General features: G+C 42.2%; 1 protein-coding gene across 8 annotated transcripts in view; it reads right to left on the bottom strand.

The window, feature by feature from the left end:
- Positions 1 to 19,944, bottom strand: part of AKAP13 (A-kinase anchoring protein 13) — a 177,184-nt gene that overhangs the window by 93,173 nt on the left and 64,067 nt on the right. For all 8 annotated transcript variants that reach the window (XM_075273246.1, XM_075273241.1, XM_075273249.1 and 5 more), the window contains 3 exons: positions 15,669 to 15,965; positions 9,377 to 9,560; positions 1,897 to 2,089 (listed from right to left, as the gene is read on the bottom strand). In XM_075273246.1, coding sequence (XP_075129347.1) covers positions 1,897 to 2,089; positions 9,377 to 9,560; positions 15,669 to 15,965 — 674 coding nt within the window. The remainder of the gene's footprint in view (positions 1 to 1,896; positions 2,090 to 9,376; positions 9,561 to 15,668; positions 15,966 to 19,944) is intronic.

Genomic DNA, 19,944 nt, shown 5'->3' with positions numbered 1-19,944 from the left:
GTCACCTCCAAATAACAAAGGAACATTCCCATGTGGACAGAAGAGGTGCAAGACCTGCCCGCACATACTGACCACTGACAGGATAGAGATCCCAAACTCTAACAGGGAATATAAAATCCCAGGTACGTTCACCTGTAACACACCTAATGTGGTGTATTTGATCATTTGCACCAAATGTTCCACTGAAAATCTGTATGTTGGAGAGACCGGACAGAAACTCAGAATGAGAATTAATTCACATCGCCATACAATCAAACAACAGAGAACTGATCTTCCCGTGCCAAAACACTTCTGCCAGGAAGACCACAGCATCATCAATGACATGAAAATCTTGATCTTAAAAGGGAACTTTAAATCAAGGAAATCAAGGCCATGACCCTATTCCAGACGCTGGACAATGGAATTAACATCTCACGTGGGTTTATGTCTTCTTATACAAATCATTAAGACAGCCATTAATATAACCTGGGATCTGGCAATTGATTGTTTGTTGTTATAAGTATATAGTAATAAGCCTCTTCCCCCCTCCCTCCTGTAATCCTAGCCCTGTGTCCAGTTGTATATAAATATGCAGCTTCTAGAAAGTGTTTTTAGTTATATCTGAAGAAGAAGCTCAGAAGAAGCTTCGAAACGTCATATTCTGTCATGAGTTAGCCATTAAAAAAGGTATCACCTACTGAAGACTTAAAAAGTTTTTTTGTTTTTTTTTCATATTTCATAACCACTGGCTAACACGGTACCAAAACAAATATGTTCACACACACACACACACACACACACACACTGAAGGCAGAATCCACCTTAAAAACACCTTCCAACTCATTCATTTTAATGGGATTTAGTAGCAATTTTTTTCCTCTAGCTGATTTGTCTTTTTTTAACGTGTCAAGTGTTTTCTCAAGTGCCATGATGTATCTTCAAAGGGATTTTGCATTAAACTCACTTGCTAAAACTCTAACTTTGGTCTGCAATCTATTACCTGCATCACACTGCTCCAGCTCCAAACTTTAAAATGCAGCTTGGCTTATTCACACTAGCGTTCTGGGTTCCATCATTTGGGTCCACATGGGGACCTGAAAGACGGAGACCCCGTCCACTTAAAAAGCAGATACATACGAAAACCCAGAGACCCTATAGACTATAACAGTCTGCAAATGCAGGACTTTTCTCAACGCCGATTTTAAACTGTTTCTGCAGCAGCGTCTACCACAGAAAATACAACGCAATTGTGAATCCAGCCTTACACTGTCTAAATAAACACAAGTTTACCAAGAAGTCTACATACAAGGAGCCCTGATTTTCAGGAGAACAAGTACAGTATGATTATACCAAATATGTGACCAGACCACGTACCTAAGGTTTATAAAATAAATAAAGCAAAAAAGTCAAGTTCATCACTGTTCGAGTTTGAGGGATACTTAATGAATTGAAAAAAAATTGTCAACAAAATCGAGAATCAAGCTGTGCCATTTTGTTCAGGCTAAAACTACAATGGGAACCCAGCAGTCCCCATTATAGAGTCCTTTGGAATACTCTGGTGCCCCTGAAATGTTGGTCTGGTTTGTGCAATTTTTTTCTTTTCCCAGATATGTACTATAAGGGCTCATACACACGACAGAGAGTGCAGGCCGAGTTTGTGCTGCAGTCCAATCCCGCTCAGATAACAGAGTGCCTTCCAGGCTATATCCTATGGAGGAGTGCCATGAAGTCAGAACAGACTTGGATAGGACTTGGTCTATAATTATCGGATCGGGATGGAGCCCCGATCTGAGAGCACACTCAGGCTCATGAGGCCTAAGTAATGTATTGGATCTTGTTATGATCAATCAGATTATAATGAAGCTAGATGAAAAAAGTTGTACGTAGCCATCTACTTTTTTACTCCCAACGACTTACCGGACATTGGGAATGACCTTGGATGTAGTCAGTCAGGTCTTTAATGTCTTCCTCCATGTTATCTTGGGCCTCCACTTGGGATTTCTTGGTCAAAGTGTAAACATTTAATCCATAATGGTGCTTCACCCAAAAGTGATCAGAATGCTCAATATGAGAAATTTCAATATTAAGATCTATTTTGGGGGGATCCACTCTAAAAGATAAGAAACAATAATGTGAAACTGAAATATATCTGCATATACATATACTGCTAAACACACATGCACTAACATAAAAAAAATCAAATCAAACAAACAACTGATGTGAATATATGGACAGCATTGAAACACCAATGTTCACAAGGAAGTAGGTTTCTAAAAAAAATGGCTCTGTTGTCCGAACTATAGATAAAAAGTAATATCTGCTGACAGATCAGTCCTGCAGCCAGTTATAGTAAAGGGTTATAAGTGAGAAGAAAATAAAAATGTACTCGGCCATATCAGCTAATTTATTGCAATACGATATGAGCTGCAACAACTGCCAAGAGTTTACCCAACACTACAATACAGAACTCATGCCAGCCTGAGCGGCACCATCAAACCTTCAAGGTGCTGCGTCAAGGGAAAACAGTCACAAATGCTGCAAAAAGCTAACAAAACCAAAAAAATGCTGTGGGTTTGGGTTTTTTTTGCACGTGTATTGTCTATGAGCTCATGGAACAGATTTTGCAGCGTTTCTGATTCCTGATATGCAGAAATGTTATGGGTACACATTAGTGAGCTGACATATCCTGTTTGTGTATAAATAGCCCAATATTAAGCACACTTATCTTTATTAGAATGACACGGCCTTCTGTTTGGCTGCTGTAAGACTAGGAGCGTGTGCACACAGGAGGCAGGCACATCCTCCAGGCCAAAATCTAAGGCACTTAATCAGTATTTTGAAAAAGCAACACAGGTCAGTCCCATGGCAACTCTGCCTGTCCCCTCCCGAAGGCTCAGCCACGCTAAGCAGCTATGGAAATAGGTAAGAAAACAAAGGCCTGGAAACATCGGCCCCACTTTCCGCTTTATTTTTTTTTCTTTTGCTAAAGTAGGACCAAGTTCAGAGGTAAAATTACTTTGATCAGCAAAACCAAGGTAATCGTGCATGAACTGCAGATAGATCTGCTATTATTCACAAAGGGAAGGGACAGAATTAGCATCTGCACATACTTTGTAGTAGGAATATAAATCAGGTTACTCAACAAAAAAGGATCAGTACAAAGAGCAAGGAACAATGAGTAATATCTGCTGTCAGAAAATACATGTGATCGTACTGACAGCTCACACAAACAAACAGGTACAACGTTGTTCTCCTAAACTAGGGTCACCTATCCTTGTCCTGGTCAGAGGACCAAAAGAACAGATAGCCGGACAGTCGGACTAGTGTAGTTACGGTTATACAGAGGACCCAAATATAAGGGCTAGTTCACATGGGACTAGTGACCGCATATTTTGGTCCTGATTTTGGGTGGGAAGCCGTGTTAGAATTGGACCAAAATGTACCTGCCACGCCTTTCCGCGCGGGAGTAGGCCCAAATGAATGAGCCTCGTCTGGAGGGTGCTGTCGCAAAGTGGACACCGGGGCTGAATCAGCCACCGAATCCGCCTGAAGAAAGGGCAACTCACTTCTTTTTTCTGTGAATGGGAACACATCGCTCACGGCAAAAAAAAAAAAAAAAAAAAAAGCTAACGGTCTACATACACCTCTGTTGTGAGGGGGTGGATTTTGAGGTGGATTCGGCATCAAAATCAGCCCCTTCTTGCCCCATGTGAACGAGCCCTAATGGGGTCTGGGGGTATTCTGTTATTTTTTTATTCTCCATATTGTCATCAGAACATCTAAGAATAATAAATCAATACAATAAACTAAAATAAACGGTAAAAGGTAAACCAAGTGCTAAACTGGAAATTTTGGACTTTCCGTTCCCCTCTACGCATGAAAAATGCGAATAGAACAGGGATGCAAGCAGCACTTTTCTTGCCGCACAGACCCCACTATAGTCTATGGGGTTCACTGGTAAACACTTTTTTAAGCAGATTAGGTTTCTAACCTAAAGCTAGGGGACCCCCTGAACGCTGATGTGAACCTAGCCTAAAATGTGCTACTCTGGTCCAAAAGGCCAGAATAGAACATGTGCTCCTGTTTTTCATGGAGACAAAGGGCCCACATTAAGTGCATATAGCCCCATTCAGATTTGGACTACGCTATGGATATTAAATGCAAACAGCAGTCACGTCTGAATGGGCTCTTACTTGGACTACAAATTGAAAACACCCGGTTGTCAGCACTGGATGGAGAGTGTCAGACACAATCAAAACTGATCACATTCAGTTATGAATCCATATACATATTGCAGATGTAGTCGTACAAGTGTGCAGCTCTCTCCTCCGCTCAGTGTCAATCGCTGACAAGTTATCCTCACTCACCGGCGGAGTCTGCCCTCTTAACAGTTTGTAACAACTAAGCATTTTAAGGAACGCCACCGGCTAAAATGTAAAAAATAAAATAAAAAAAAATAAAATAAAAAATCAGAAGACATTTCTGCATATTTATGCAGTCAGTTGTGGTTATGTAAGGACATAAACCAGTCATTTGTAGGGTGGTGTCACTTACTAAGCAATGAAAGCACCAACAACCCCGGAACTGGAAAGGCTCCGGCCAACACCATCCCTAAAAGGGATTTTCCAACCCTAATGCAAGTTTCCTACTGATGGGTCATCAGTCTCTGGATCAGATACTTAGACCTCATACAGATCTGCTGTTCCTCCAGCTGGACAGGGAACAGAAACAATGATTTCAAGAAACTGAAGTGAAGCTACAACTCCAACACCTGTCAGCGTATAGCGGTGGTGCCTGGGCACTGTACACTTGAATAATACTAGAGCTGATTCCTTGGTGGTCCACTGTGGTAGCTTCAGGTGCCCGGAGACTGACACAAAAGTTGATATATGTAGTGGCCCCCACAGATCGATACTGATGACCTATTCTGTGGATGGGTCATCAGTATGAAACATGCAGTACGGGACAGTAAACCCCTTTAAGCTCAGTGGCTTCTATTAGATTTTTTTCCAATCCAATCCTTGAAAGGAAACACAACACAACCCTATTCACTGGAATCAGGCGGTGTTGCGGTTACCTGCACAGAAGTTAAAAAGGGACCTCCTTCTAGGAACCAAAATGGTGATCTGCTCTAGCAAACCCAAAACATTTGTGTATTATCTAGATAGATATTTATCTATTTGCATGCCATTTAATACTATATTGCCCTTTCAGAGAATTGCCCGGCTGGCTGAGACTGCAGGTCTTGCATGAAATGGATTGTCTTTGTTGAGACAACCCCTTTAAATCTTTCTTCACATGACAGATCAAACAACATGCAGCCTACAGCAAACAGATCCTGGCTATCATTTTTCTACAGCAATTTCCAATATATAAAACATAGTAATGTGACTGGTTTCTATTGCTCTCCTTTCCCCCCATTGTCTTCTACCGTCTGCTTACTTTCCTCTCCCGCTGTTATGCAGCTAAAGAATTCTCTTGTTTCTGACAGAGAAAAGTTGCTTTACATCATAACCAGATCGATCGTAAGGCAGCGAAGACAAGCACAAACATAAGAATACTGTAATACAGCAGAATAAAAGGCGTTAGCTCTACGGTACCAACCAAGATGCAAGTTCAGTTGTTACCTCCATTTCAGATACCACAAAAGTTCTCCTCTCGAAAAGATGATGTTACGATAATGCCTTAAGGTGAACTTTGAGCTGTCATGAAAATTTACATTTCCTGCTTCACCCACAAGGGAGGGAGCAAAGCTAATAGCTGGTTTGCAAAACATTCTGTCACACACATTGGTAAAACATCACTAAACTCACATGATATCACCACAAGCAAACAAAACCGTACAGGTATGTCAGAACTACCAGGACACCAGGGACATTTATAGATCTCCCAGGACACCAGGGACATTTATACATCCACCAGGACACCAGGGACATTTATACATGTACCAGGACACCATGGACATTTATACATCTCCCAGGACACCATGGACATTTATACATCTCCCAGGACACCAGGGACATTTATACATCTCCCAGGACACCAGGGACATTTATACATCTCCCAGGACACCAGGGACATTTATACATCTCCCAGGACACCATGGACATTTATACATCTCCCAGGACACCAGGGACATTTATACATCTACCAGGACATTTATACATCTCCCAGGACACCAGGGACATTTATACATCCACCAGGACACCAGGGACATTTATACATCTCCCAGGACACCATGGACATTTATACATCCACCAGGACACCAGGGACATTTATACATCCACCAGGACACCAGGGACATTTATACATCCACCAGGACACCAGGGACATTTATACATCCACCAGGACACCAGGGACATTTATACATGTACCAGGACACCAGGGACATTTATACATCTCCCAGGACACCATGGACATTTATACATCTCCCAGGACAACAGGGACATTTATACATCTCCCAGGACACCAGGGACATTTATACATCTCCCAGGACACAAGGGACATTTATACATCTACCAGGACACCAGGGACATTTATACATCTACCAGGACATTTATACATCTCCCAGGACACCAGGGACATTTATACATCCACCAGGACACCAGGGACATTTATACATCTCCCAGGACACCAGGGACATTTATACATCCACCAGGACACCAGGGACATTTATACATCCACCAGGACACCAGGGACATTTATACATGTACCAGGACACCATGGACATTTATACATCTCCCAGGACACCATGGACATTTATACATCTCCCAGGACACCAGGGACATTTATACATCTCCCAGGACACCAGGGACATTTATACATCTCCCAGGACACCAGGGACATTTATACATCTACCAGGACATTTATACATCTCCCAGGACACCAGGGACATTTATACATCCACCAGGACACCAGGGACATTTATACATCTCCCAGGACACCAGGGACATTTATACATCCACCAGGACACCAGGGACATTTATACATCCACCAGGACACCAGGGACATTTATACATCTCCCAGGACACCATGGACATTTATACATCTCCCAGGACATTTATACATCTCCCAGGACACCAGGGACATTTATACATCTACCAAGACACCAGGGACATTTATACATCTACCAAGACACCAGGGACATTTATACATCTACCAGGACATTTATACATCTCCCAGGACACCAGGGACATTTATACATCCACCAGGACACCAGGGACATTTATACATCCACCAGGACACCAGGGACATTTATACATCCACCAGGACACCAGGGACATTTATACATCCACCAGGACATTTATACATCTCCCAGGACACCAGGGACATTTATACATCCACCAGGACACCAGGGACATTTATACATCTCCCAGGACACCAGGGACATTTATACATCTCCCAGGACACCAGGGACATTTATACATCTCCCAGGACACCAGGGACATTTATACATGTACCAGGACACCAGGGACATTTATACATCCACCAGGACACCAGGGACATTTATACATCTCCCAGGACACCAGGGACATTTATACATCCACCAGGACACCAGGGACATTTATACATCCACCAGGACACCAGGGACATTTATACATCCACCAGGACACCAGGGACATTTATACATCCACCAGGACACCAGGGACATTTATACATCCACCAGGACACCAGGGACATTTATACATCCACCAGGACATTTATACATCTCCCAGGACACCAGGGACATTTATACATCCACCAGGACACCAGGGACATTTATACATCTCCCAGGACACCAGGGACATTTATACATCTCCCAGGACACCAGGGACATTTATACATCTCCCAGGACACCAGGGACATTTATACATCCACCAGGACACCAGGGACATTTATACATCCACCAGGACACCAGGGACATTTATACATCTCCCAGGACACCAGGGACATTTATACATCCACCAGGACACCAGGGACATTTATACATCCCCCAGGACACCAGGGACATTTATACATCTCCCAGGACACCAGGGACATTTATACATCTCCCAGGACACCAGGGACATTTATACATCTCCCAGGACACCAGGGACATTTATACATCTCCCAGGACACCAGGGACATTTATACATCTCCCAGGACACCAGGGACATTTATACATCTCCCAGGACACCAGGGACATTTATACATCTCCCAGGACACCAGGGACATTTATACATCTCCCAGGGCTCAGGAAATAAAAAGGGCCCAAGTTGTGGAAGTTACATATATGGCACAACTTCCATTTTCTAATTCAATGGAAACATGGTTTTATGTAAGCTAATAGCAAACGCATGCAGTCGAATAGTAGTGTCAAAACATTTATATACACTCTAAAAAACGCTGGCAATAACAAACATATTTACCAGGACACACTTGAAAATATCATCCAGCATACATTTGTCAGATGTATAACTTTTCCACCAGCACTGCCAGGGTCAGACATATCATTGGTGCAATCTGTAAGCAGCAGAAGGGCCCAGCAGATCAGGGGTTCTATCAACTTAATAGCAGCGTTCTAATGTCTATAAGATAGTGGGTAAATGCCTAAGCTAGTGGATTTCAGTGGAAAGTTAGAAAACGTAAGGCGGTGCTCTATGCAGAGATACTGAAAAACAATGGGACCATAATGTTTTTCCATAGGAGCTCCATCCTTGGTCCTAACTGAGGCAATGAAATCGTACAAAAGTAAAGATCCTTGTAGAACCAACTCCACCCATTGGTATTGTATAACCCATCAAGCTGAAGTTAATTTTTAGGCTGACCATCCGCCAATGAGGCAGACAAGACAATGATGGGAGGAAAACCCACAGAAACAGAGCAAACTGTCCCAACGGTCTCAAGATAAGTGGCTGCAAGATTGGTCTTTTCAGCCATTGTAAGGTGAACAAGCAACTTGGAAGGGTGACCCTTTTTTCAGCATTGCTAAAGGGCAAGTATTGTTCATGCAGTATATGACGACCAGAATAGTACTCATCCTGACCATTATAAAGACAGCCATAGACACAGGATCAGTTGCCTATTGTAAGTTACAGTCTGCCTCAAAACTCATTTTTGGCATGGCCAACTGTGCATAAAATCAAAAGTGAAGGGAGGAGAAGCAGCTGTCAGACAAATCTTACTCCGTAAAGCCACAGGACAGGAAAAATTCATTGCATTCCCGTTTCCCATCCACATCACCAAGACAAGTCTGCCAAGCCTTGCAGACACCAGTAGAGAATTCCCTAGAAATGTTTAGCTACAATGGTTTATTAATAACAGATACAATAAAAGACTTGCTGTTTCAGAGGATTCATAGGTAAAATAAAGCATATCATTGGGAATTGTATAACTGTATACATAAAGTGCAATTAGAGAAAATAGAAATATTGCGTACTTCGTTAAGAGCTGGTGCAACTTCAGAAAGCCTCGTTCCAAGGCCAAGGTTACAGGCGTAGCTCCATCACTATTGGCGATGGCCAAAGATGTTCTCCCTCCTGGTTGCTCCAAGAGAAACCTTGATAATGCACATAGGTCGAGCCTTGCAGCAAAGTGCATCAATGTCTCCTGCACAGGACCATCTGGAAACAAACACGACAGCGGTATCAGTCATTCTGTACATGGAGGGACAATGTATAAATTGGGTTGCATGCAGTTCTCAGAAATGGCCGGTGAGGAACATAAATATTTCTTGACAAAAACAAAAAAGTTAGTCCTATTGGAGAAAACCTCCGCTTCCATCACACTCCCCTTTTTTGGGAAGACAAAACGGGGACATTTACATAACGTAACATCTAGAACTAATAGTGCTCGGTTTGCCGAGTCCACTCATTCTGACAGGACAGTCCAACCAGCTAATGTGCATTGAGGTGGGAAGAGTTGGGCAAGTTGGATTTCGGCATGTCCATTCTTTCTGTTCTCAGGGGAGATAACGTTACCACCAGAGCTTTACTTCCCCTCTTCCCCACTGAAAACACATATACGCACAGGCCAACTTGGGGCGATAACTAGGACTGTAAAGTCAGGACCAACTATGGGCTCCACAGCCCTGGTGATGACTGACTAGGAGATTTTCAAAGAAGTTGAAGGCTTTGCTAAATTATACTACGAGCCATTACCACAAACCTGTACCTAGTAATATCATTTCTTCTTCATATACCATCTTGTCCTTTCTAAACTGTAACATCCAAAATAATGGAATCCTTTCAATCACATCCTTATTCCTTTCTTGCTGAATTCTTGTACTTTCACACGGTTACCTTTTCCCTCTTTTGCATTATTTATTTCTCTCCAGTTCCGTGAGCCTCCATTTATAGAAGATTCAATAAAAGAGTCATCTGGCAGACAATTAACTTTCACGACTTCTTGCTGTCACTTTTTCCATGATATTGTATTGGTAGCTGAATTTTCTGATAAAAACCCATGCTCATGACCAAAGTAAACCTTATAACTTAGTTTCATATTTTTCTTATGTATAATTTATTTGGAAGAGAATTTTGGAGTGGCCTTCACAACCTTCATAAAATCCCATAATATCTAATGAATTATAACCCCAATTCCATACACCTGGAAAAACCAAGGCCAATATGCAGATTTCTTCTGTGGATCCTCTAGTAACTATATGCTGAATCTGCCGCAAAGTATACCCAGGCTGTAAAGGCATATATAAGAAAGAGTCCTTGTCATTTTCGAGGTTTAAGACTACGGCTCTATGTTGCAAAAATGCATTATTTTTTTGTTGCAGGTTTTGATGCGTTTTTTGAGCCCAAGTCAGGAGTGGATTTAACAGAAGGAAAACGCCTAAGAGCTTCCTTTATGTTTTTCAAACCACTCCTGCAACAAAAAAGCTGCATTTCCGCAAAGAGGTTATCCAGGATTAGAAAACACGGCGGCTTTTTTTTCCCTCAGGAAGTGACATCACATCCATTAGTCAGATGAGCACCACACGGCAACTAGGTCCCATTCATTAAATTGGTCACATGGCAATGATACAGCTTAATTCCAATGGGCGTAATGTTACTTTCTAAGAAAATCTTAAAGAACAATAAAATACACACACACTAATATATATTATATAATAATATCTATAACTATCTACCATATATATCGCACTTTAAAAGCATATTTTATCCTATCAATATAAGAAAAAATGTAAGAGTATACCAGTGAGTAGGGAGACGAACAACAAAGACAGAAATACATTTCAGGATTTTCCTTCCCTTTGGCTCACCTGTGTATTTTGAGCAGGGGCCAGCCCTGTAACTGTTCCCCATTTAGCAGCTGGCTGGATATACTGAGTCATGAGACACATTCCACATACACAGTTCATAGATGGGTCTCGGTACCTTGTCATTTTTGCTGTATATGTGCGTGTCTACTTACCGTACGTGAGGCATGAATAGAAATATACGAATACAGAGAAATAAGAAACCTTATTTTAAGCACACATCCATCTTTGCTTAACATTTTACAAAATTAACCTACATAAAACAGTTGAGCAGGTTAAGATACTTGGCTTTCCATGCCTTGTACTGAATCTCAGTTGCCTGTATCATCGGCCAGTTATCCTGACAGTTCTCGGGCCTGAGATCTAATCTTCCAGCATTGCTCTCTGGCACAGTGTCTGCACACAGCTTGCTCTAGGAAACTGAATTCTGGAAGGTGTCATCTTAACACAATGTACTATACAGTAATCGGATATGGAAAGAAGTGATAACTATCCCAGTGCTTTATAGGAGATTATTTATACGGTTAGGGAGGTGTCTGTCCATAAGATGTTGTTAGTTTCCAATGGTAACCGGCAGAACGGTAACTGCAAACCTAAGGTCTATTCAGACATCTGCTTTTAATAGATGTGTGTGATCTGTGTTCAACATGAACACCACATAAACCCATTTAGATTTAGGTTTACCCCCATTGCACTTTAAAAATGACCTCTGACTACACAACAAAAAGTTGACTCTGACACGTCCATAAAAACAACAATATATAGATTGTGGTCAGTGGAATAGTCTGACAGCACAAGGCCAAGAAAAATGGTACCATGCTATAAAGCAGGAGCAGCGGAGTGAATGACATGTAGTTGTGTGTGAAGAGATTCAGTATAACTTGCCATTTCTTCTTTTTCATCTCTGCTCTTTCTATGCTGAGGAGTCAAGGGGGCGGTTCTACTCAGTGACCGACAGGCTTTCATGTGGGCAAACAGAGATAGGAGTCAATCACTGATAGGACCGCCCCTTGGCTCCTCATCACAAAAAGAGCAGAGCTATAAATGAATAGAGGACAATTAATCTATTCCCGCAAAACCATGGACAACCCATCGCCAGATTTGGCTTCAGGTACCATCTTTATGCTGATGACACCCAATTATACACATCTTCCCGTGACATCACCCCTGCACTAATACAGAACACCAGCGACTGTCTTTCTGCTGTCTCTAATATCATGTCCTCGATCTATCAAACTAAATCTCTCTAAGGCCGGGTTCACACGATGTATTTTGGCACGTAATGTGGCACGTAGATGGCACGGGAGCTTTTGCGGGCCGTATACGCTCCCATTGATTTCAATGGGAGCCTGGACCGTATACGCGGCGCTATTTTGAAATCAATGGGAGCGTATACGGCCCGCAAAAGCTCCCGCGCCGTCCACGTGCCAAAATACATCGTGTGAACCCGGCTTAAGACTGAACTACTACTGTTTCGACCATCTAATAGATCTGTCCCTGATATATCCATTGTAATCTCAGGCCTTACTATAACTCCTAGGCAGCAGGCCCGCTGCCTCGGGGGTCATGTTTTTGACTCAGACCTTTCCTTAACCCCTCATATTGAATCACTCACACGTTCATGTCACCTCCACCTCAAAAACATCTCCAGAATACGCCCTTTCCTTACCAGAGATACACTAAAGACACTTATTGTCTCTCTGATTCATTCTCACCTTGACTACTGTAACTCCTTACTAATCGGTCTTCCCCTCACTAAACTCTCTCCTCTACAATCTATTCTGAATGCAGCGGCCAGGCTCATCTATCAGTCTAGACGCTACAGCGATGCCTCTGGTCTGTTCCAGTCGCTATATTGGCTGCCTATTTATTATAGAATAAAATATAAAGTTATCACTCTCATCCACAAGGCTCTCCATAATGCCGCACCTCCATATATTTCCTCCCTCATCTCTGTCTACCGCCCAACCCGTGCTCTCTGCTCACTCAATGACCTAAGACTTACATCCTCTATTATCAGAACCTCCCACACTCGTATACAAGACTTCTCCCGAGTTGCACCACTTCTCTGGAATGCTCTACCCCGGACAATCAGATTAACTCCCAATTTCTACAGTTTCAAATGCAAACTAAAAACACATCTTTTCAGACAGGCCTGTCACAATTTCTAATGTAAACCCTTCCGTACTATAATTAGAATCCCCAAAATTTAAACCTCCTCTGTCCCCGCTCCCACATTTCCCCACATGATATGATGCCATTTCAGGCTAACTTTATAGGTCCAAGTTCCATTCACATGTTAAAGGACACCACTAGTGATGGCTCATAAAGTTTTATGTTTGTGTAATGACAGTCACCTCTATTACAGAAGTGTCTGACCTCTGCATTAGCAATGCCGCCCCTACTACCTCTTTTGTCGCCCACTCTACCCCATAGATTGTAAGCTCTAGCAGGGTCCTCAGTCCCATTGTGTGAAATGACTTTCTTTGTAATGCATCTTTCTGTCTGTATTTGAACCCTACAAATTGTACAGCGCTGCGGAATAGGTTGGCGCTATATAAATAAAATGTATTATTATATATCAATCCACTCAGCGCCTCCTGCTCTAACATGCTGCTTGAAGATTACATTGCATGTTGTAGGTTCTCCTCATATCCAACTGCCCTTATATCTAGAGAATACACTTATACTCGTTCATATTCTCATTATTAGGCTATTTCCCCTTTGGTGGTCTTTTTCTTGGAGGGGGTCCTGAAAATCATTGTATGCTCAACGATTTATCCATGAAAGTCATTTTGTATTTTGTGTCTTTTTACACGTTATAATATAAAAAGGTGAACCTATGCAAAAAATGAACTTAAAAAAAATAAAATATTTATTTATTTTTTGGATGGCGATTGTCCGGTAAGGATAGGGGTTGTTGGGGCAAGCAAAAAAAAAAAAAGGAAGAAGTCCTTTCTGACACTTCTCAGGTCCCTGCTGGTCAGTACTGCAACCAGTGAATGGCTGAGCAAGTGATTCCTGCGTGCTGAGATAGTACCAGGAAGCAGACTCCATTGGAGGGGCGGGAAGCATCAGGACAGGAACAGCAGGGGATCAGTGAGGGAAGTACCGCTTTTTTTTTTTCCCCAATGTTTTCTGAGCCTCCCCTAAGACAACCCCTTTAACCATACACAATATGACCTGACAACGCATGTGTATATGAAAACAGATGCATGGTTAACACGCTTGCCATGTGATGAGTCTAGAATACATGGAGACAGTTGTGTCTATTTTGCTCTTAGCAGGAAATCTGCAAGTCTTGTAAATAAAGGCTCCTGGGCGCTGAGGATTTGCTTGTTTTAAGTGTCCTTGGCTGCCTTGTATTGTTGTGATGTGCAGCAGCCACACAGATGCGAAGTTCAAGGAGAGTCGGGAAATGGGAGCCTGGGCTGTTTAGACAGCTGAACTGGTGTAAACTGACAAATGTGTTTAATGCGTCTGGTGACAGAAACCACCCACTGGATCTGTGCTCAGTGCAAGATACTGGAATCATATAAGAGATAATGAATTATTTCCCTGTGTAACTGCAGAGGCCGTGTCAGTGACAGCTTTAAATATCCTTCACAAATGTGCGGGGACATAAAAAGCCCATGCAGGTTCTCATTACATCGCCATGACTGAAGAACAAGAAACCGCACCTGTAGTCACAGTCTACAATAGGAACCTTTGTTTGTAAAGAGTGGCAAGGACATAAGGAAGGGGTAAAAGTCTCAGAAGGAAACCCTGAAGGATTCACAGTTTTAATATTTTCTGTTTTGGATGATATCCATGTGCCATCCGAGCCTCCATGACCCCAAACTGCTAATGGATAGATACAGGATGAGACCTAAATCTTGCCTCGGACTCACACCCAATACACAACATGTATACGGGACCATCCAAAATACTGAGTGAATAGAGGCTCATATCTACTCCAGAGAAAACCAAAAGGAGCATCCTTGTCCCTACATTACATAGAAAACCCAAGGATGGCTATGCAATACCTCAGTCTCAGGCCATTCTCTTTGGCAGTCACTGAAGACTGCCATATTTCTCAGCAAAATCAGATATTTGGCTGGTAGTTGGCCAACAATTATTAAAGTAGAATTTGAGAAGAATGGAAACACTTGTTTTTTGTTTTTTTTTGGGGGGTGGGGTGGGGGGTGGGGGGTGGGGTGTTGGCAGGAAAGGAGGCAACACCACATCAAAACCAGCACAGGAAGTGTTGTTAACAGTATGTGAGCCGCAGACTACAGACAGGTAACTTTAATACCTCAGGGCCTTTGTCATGTGCTTCCAATGGTCTTCCATACATTTATTCTTATAGGTTTCTGAATTCAAAGCCGCTACCAAATTGAGTGGGACAGGCTTATTTATTACCCGCTATATATACTCTAGCTCCATTTTTTAATCAGAATTAACATTTTGCAATGGTCATTACCTGTTATACTTGAGGGTTCTCCCAAAACGTTCCATCCACTCGGTAACCGTAAATGTCGAAAAGCCAATGTGATCTTCTTATCCAGTATGGCTGCATCCTGAGGAGATGATCTTGACTTATTCAAGAAGAACTTGGCAAAGAGCAGAGCTTGCTGGTTGCCGACGCTAGATGCGAGAAACTGAGCAGATTCGTATGCTTCGTCTTTGATGAACTCAAAGTCCTCTTGAGCTACTATGGCAGATAGACCTTTCTTCGAGGCAAACAACAGGACTTTCACATGCTCACAGCAGTCATGACCTACGGAACACAAATTGTAAAATATTTTATCATTAGAGACTTATAACACATTATATTTCCACCCAAATAACAGTCGGCATTCCGTATTTACATTGAAGACCCCCATGGATGAAAACAGGATACACATAACTTTATGTATATATTAGTTACGGGGTTTTCACCTCTGTGCTGCAATATAAAAAACAAATCTATAAGACAGATACAGTATATAGGCATTTTTAATTCCATTATCTTGCAACATCAGTTTGCCTGGATATTCAGATCACTGCCTGGTACTGCTGATTAACCTGCTCTCTTCCACCGTCTATATCTAGATGTGGTTTGCCACCTGAACCATTTTCCTGTGCCACCAGCTGCTTGTCCTCAATCACACTTGGGTGTATGGATACTACTGCTCAGAAGGGGTCGGGTCACGACTATTAAAGTTACTGCATTTACTTTGAAGACTGGAGCCGTTTGCACCAATATTGGATACCTGTAGGCTCCCGATAAAGTGTATACAAATTCTATAGTCGAGGTCACCTAACGTTCCCCATACTAATCCACATAATGAAAGCTAATGACAAGTGAAGGACTTCCAGGTACTGGTGACAATTTACAATTCGGGTAAATATGTTCTTAGGATTTGACCTTATACAAACAGTAAAAAAAGCTAGTGGATATAACAAGCACAATGAGACATGTAATGGTGGCCACATACATTACATATAGGTACAGTAGATTGTTGGCTGAACAACTAGTTATGGAATGATTGTCTAGTAAAGCCTTGCTCCCCCAATGCAGCCATATATAATTTTGACCTTAATGGGCATCAAACAATGATCTACCACCACTCCTGTCACATGGTGCACTGACGGACCCCGACTCCCGGTGGTGAGACCTAGTAAGCAAAGACTTCTCCATATCCACAGGATAGGTAGACAATGATGACACTCCTTGCCAGGTGTCAATGGTGCTCCAGAAATTAGAATTTGTGAAACCGAACAAATAAGTTTGCTTGAAGATAAAATATTGGGGGCACCTCCACAGATATTGATGCTGTATATGCACTTTCAGACAGTGGCGTGTGGAGAGTAAGTATTTTCATAGATAGATGACACTATGCAATGCCATTATGTCTAAATAGAATGTAATCTTTAATCCAATTACAATGGAGGATGTGTAGGATCCATCTGCTCTACTGGAAAAGTGCGCCTGCACCAGCATTTTATTGGTAAAGTGGATCTTTGGCTTCTATCAAAGCTTTGTGGTCTTCTGTTGTTGTGCTCCATTACAGGAACAGAACAACGGAAGCGCTAAATGATGAAAATGATGGATGCCAAAAAAAAAAACCAAAAATATCCCAAAGTCTAAAATAGGGTCTGTTGTGACTCAACCAGTGTACGTCATTTTGTTGGACAAAGAATTCCAGCATGCAGCACTTTTCATCTGCAATTGTGGATTCTTCAACAGATGCTCTAAATGAAGTGTCCAGCACAGATATGACCTTACAGATTTATAGTCACCTTATCAGAAAGTCTAGTATCTGCTCTGCCCCTACCACATAAGATACAAGACGTTTGTAGTGCAAGATCTTATACCAGCAAAATAATTACACAGGAAGTAAGATCTAGCTCACCAGAAACTGCATCAACACAGATTGTGATCTGCACTAGGTAGAGCACCAACGACCTCTTATTAGGCCCAGCAAGGTATTTACATCATGAAGATAAGCCCCGTCCATATGCCCTATTAAAAGGTGAATATTAAAGCTACATAGACACACAACATACAATTCATACATACCCCGCTTTCACATATGCCTTACTGATCCTCAGTAACAACCTGTATCATATTCCAGAGCTGCATTAACAACACGGAGCTGAAATCTCCCAGCATTTCTCAGTTTACCAATATGATAAGTTTAGCGTTGGTACCAGACTCTAGTGTTTGTTTTTCGTACCACATTGCTATAAAAATGGCCATATATGATCAGAAAAATGCTTGTTCAGCCAGCTGCTATTCCTCGTGACTAAACCTATACACATGCACCCTGGGTTTGGCCCCACCAGGGAGAGCAACTTAACTTACCTGAGAACAAAAATGTCACTGTGTAAAATTCAACATGCCCAATCCTACTTCACCAGCCCCATCAGAGTCGGGTCACCCCTATATGCGAGGTGCAGCACAAGCCCCACTGAAAAGAAGTATATATGGCCACCTTTGCCATCACTCTGCATTACAGGAACTTATGTAATGGGTCAAGGATTCGGATGATATCAAGTTTGTCGACTGTTCCCGAGGACAACCAGAAAAACTAGAGTAGTAGCTCTGGATAAAAATAGAGGGTGTAATTTAGAAGCAGCACAGAACAAGTAAATCAATGTATTACATATCGTCTCACCCTCTTTATGCAGATTATATACAGTATAAGCTAATGGTGCTGAAACAAGGATATTCACTTTAACACAATACTAGGCAACCAAGTGTTTTAGAAACTGTGGTTTGTTTATAGCATGTGCTACATAACTGCAGAGGCCTGTAAAGCCACATGCTAAGCATGGGTGTGAAATATGCACACGCTGACATCTCAGATGACAACTGACCAGGGGTACGCCAAATCTGACCACAAGCCTGGGTCCTATATGAAGTCATGCATAAATCCCTAAAGCCCAAATATTAACAGAAGTCACAAAGTCATTTTACAACATGCATGCCACGAGGCCAACGCCTCAGCCTAACAGAGAGCGATGTGACAAATCACCAGTCACCAATGTCATCACATTATCATCCAGGAGACATCGCAAGTCTGACCAAACCAACATGAAAGGTGCAAAACCACCAGCTCAGGTGGTCTAGTCTACAGCATGTTCACTTATAAATGGTGTTATGCAGGTCCTCGGTTATTCCTACAGAAAATTGATTGTATCAAATTTAAAAAATGGGTTTTTCTTTCCCCAAATGTATTTTACATCTGATTTGTGAGCATTCAGCAGCAGGACCCTACACAGAGCAGCTACTCTAGCGGACTCCGGGCACCATAAGCTATAGCAGTGGACAGGGTGCGGAAGCAGTATTACTTGAACAGCAGAAGGACTCCTGACCACTGCTATAGCTGTCAGCACCAGGAGGAAACCAGAGCAGCTGGTCTGTGTGGGGGTCTGGGTGTCAGACCCCACAGATTAGATCCAATCAACTTTCCAATGGAGAAGTTATCAGTATGAAGGAAAAAAATGCATCTGGGCCCGGAAAACCCCTTTAAGTGTGACCCTACAAAATCTGACCCTGGTAACATTTACTGCACAAAGTGAGTGCCTTTGTAAGGACACATTAGTAACTGGTAACACCCAGTTGTCACTTCCTGGCAGTCTCATCTCTCTCTGTACCAGGAACCTAGATACTAGTTCAGCATATAACATGTGAACAGTCTCTGCTTACACCTACTGCCTGTTGGTGTCTAAGAACCATGATATTCAGAAATAAGAGAGGCTGCCTAGCTTATAGTAAACTGCGCCAAAACCATGAATACAATGGTGGAGGAACATACTTTGCTAGGTTTAGCCGGAGTTAAAACACATACAAAAATAAATAAATAAATAAAACTCTGCGCCACAACCTTTAATTTCTGCTCAAAATACAAAATTATTTATGGCGGGTTGTCCGTGTTGAGAAATGTCCTACAAGACGAAAAGATTGATGCAGAGGGAAAGCAATATAATGAAACGTGAAAACCGGTTGTGTCTTTGGTGTTATGTGGTAGTGTCGGTGTGGAAGGACCAAGTACAAGTACAATATACGTTGGCATTTTGACACCAATCATGGCAACAATAATGGGGGTTGATTAGCTCAGACCTTCTATGAATGGAGGTTCGATTCCCCTGTCCTGATGAAGTGGTAGGCCAACCATGAGCCCCATTTCTAGATTCATCCTCTATGGGAGCACCAGAGATATCCCGCCGCTGCATCCCAAAATGGAAACTGAACCCCTGTTCTCAGAATC

Source organism: Leptodactylus fuscus, chromosome 5, assembly GCF_031893055.1.
Source record: "Leptodactylus fuscus isolate aLepFus1 chromosome 5, aLepFus1.hap2, whole genome shotgun sequence".
NCBI classification, from domain to species: domain Eukaryota; kingdom Metazoa; phylum Chordata; class Amphibia; order Anura; family Leptodactylidae; genus Leptodactylus; species Leptodactylus fuscus.
Note: the sequence above shows the minus strand (reverse complement) of the source record. Positions and strands in the feature narration are given on the sequence as shown.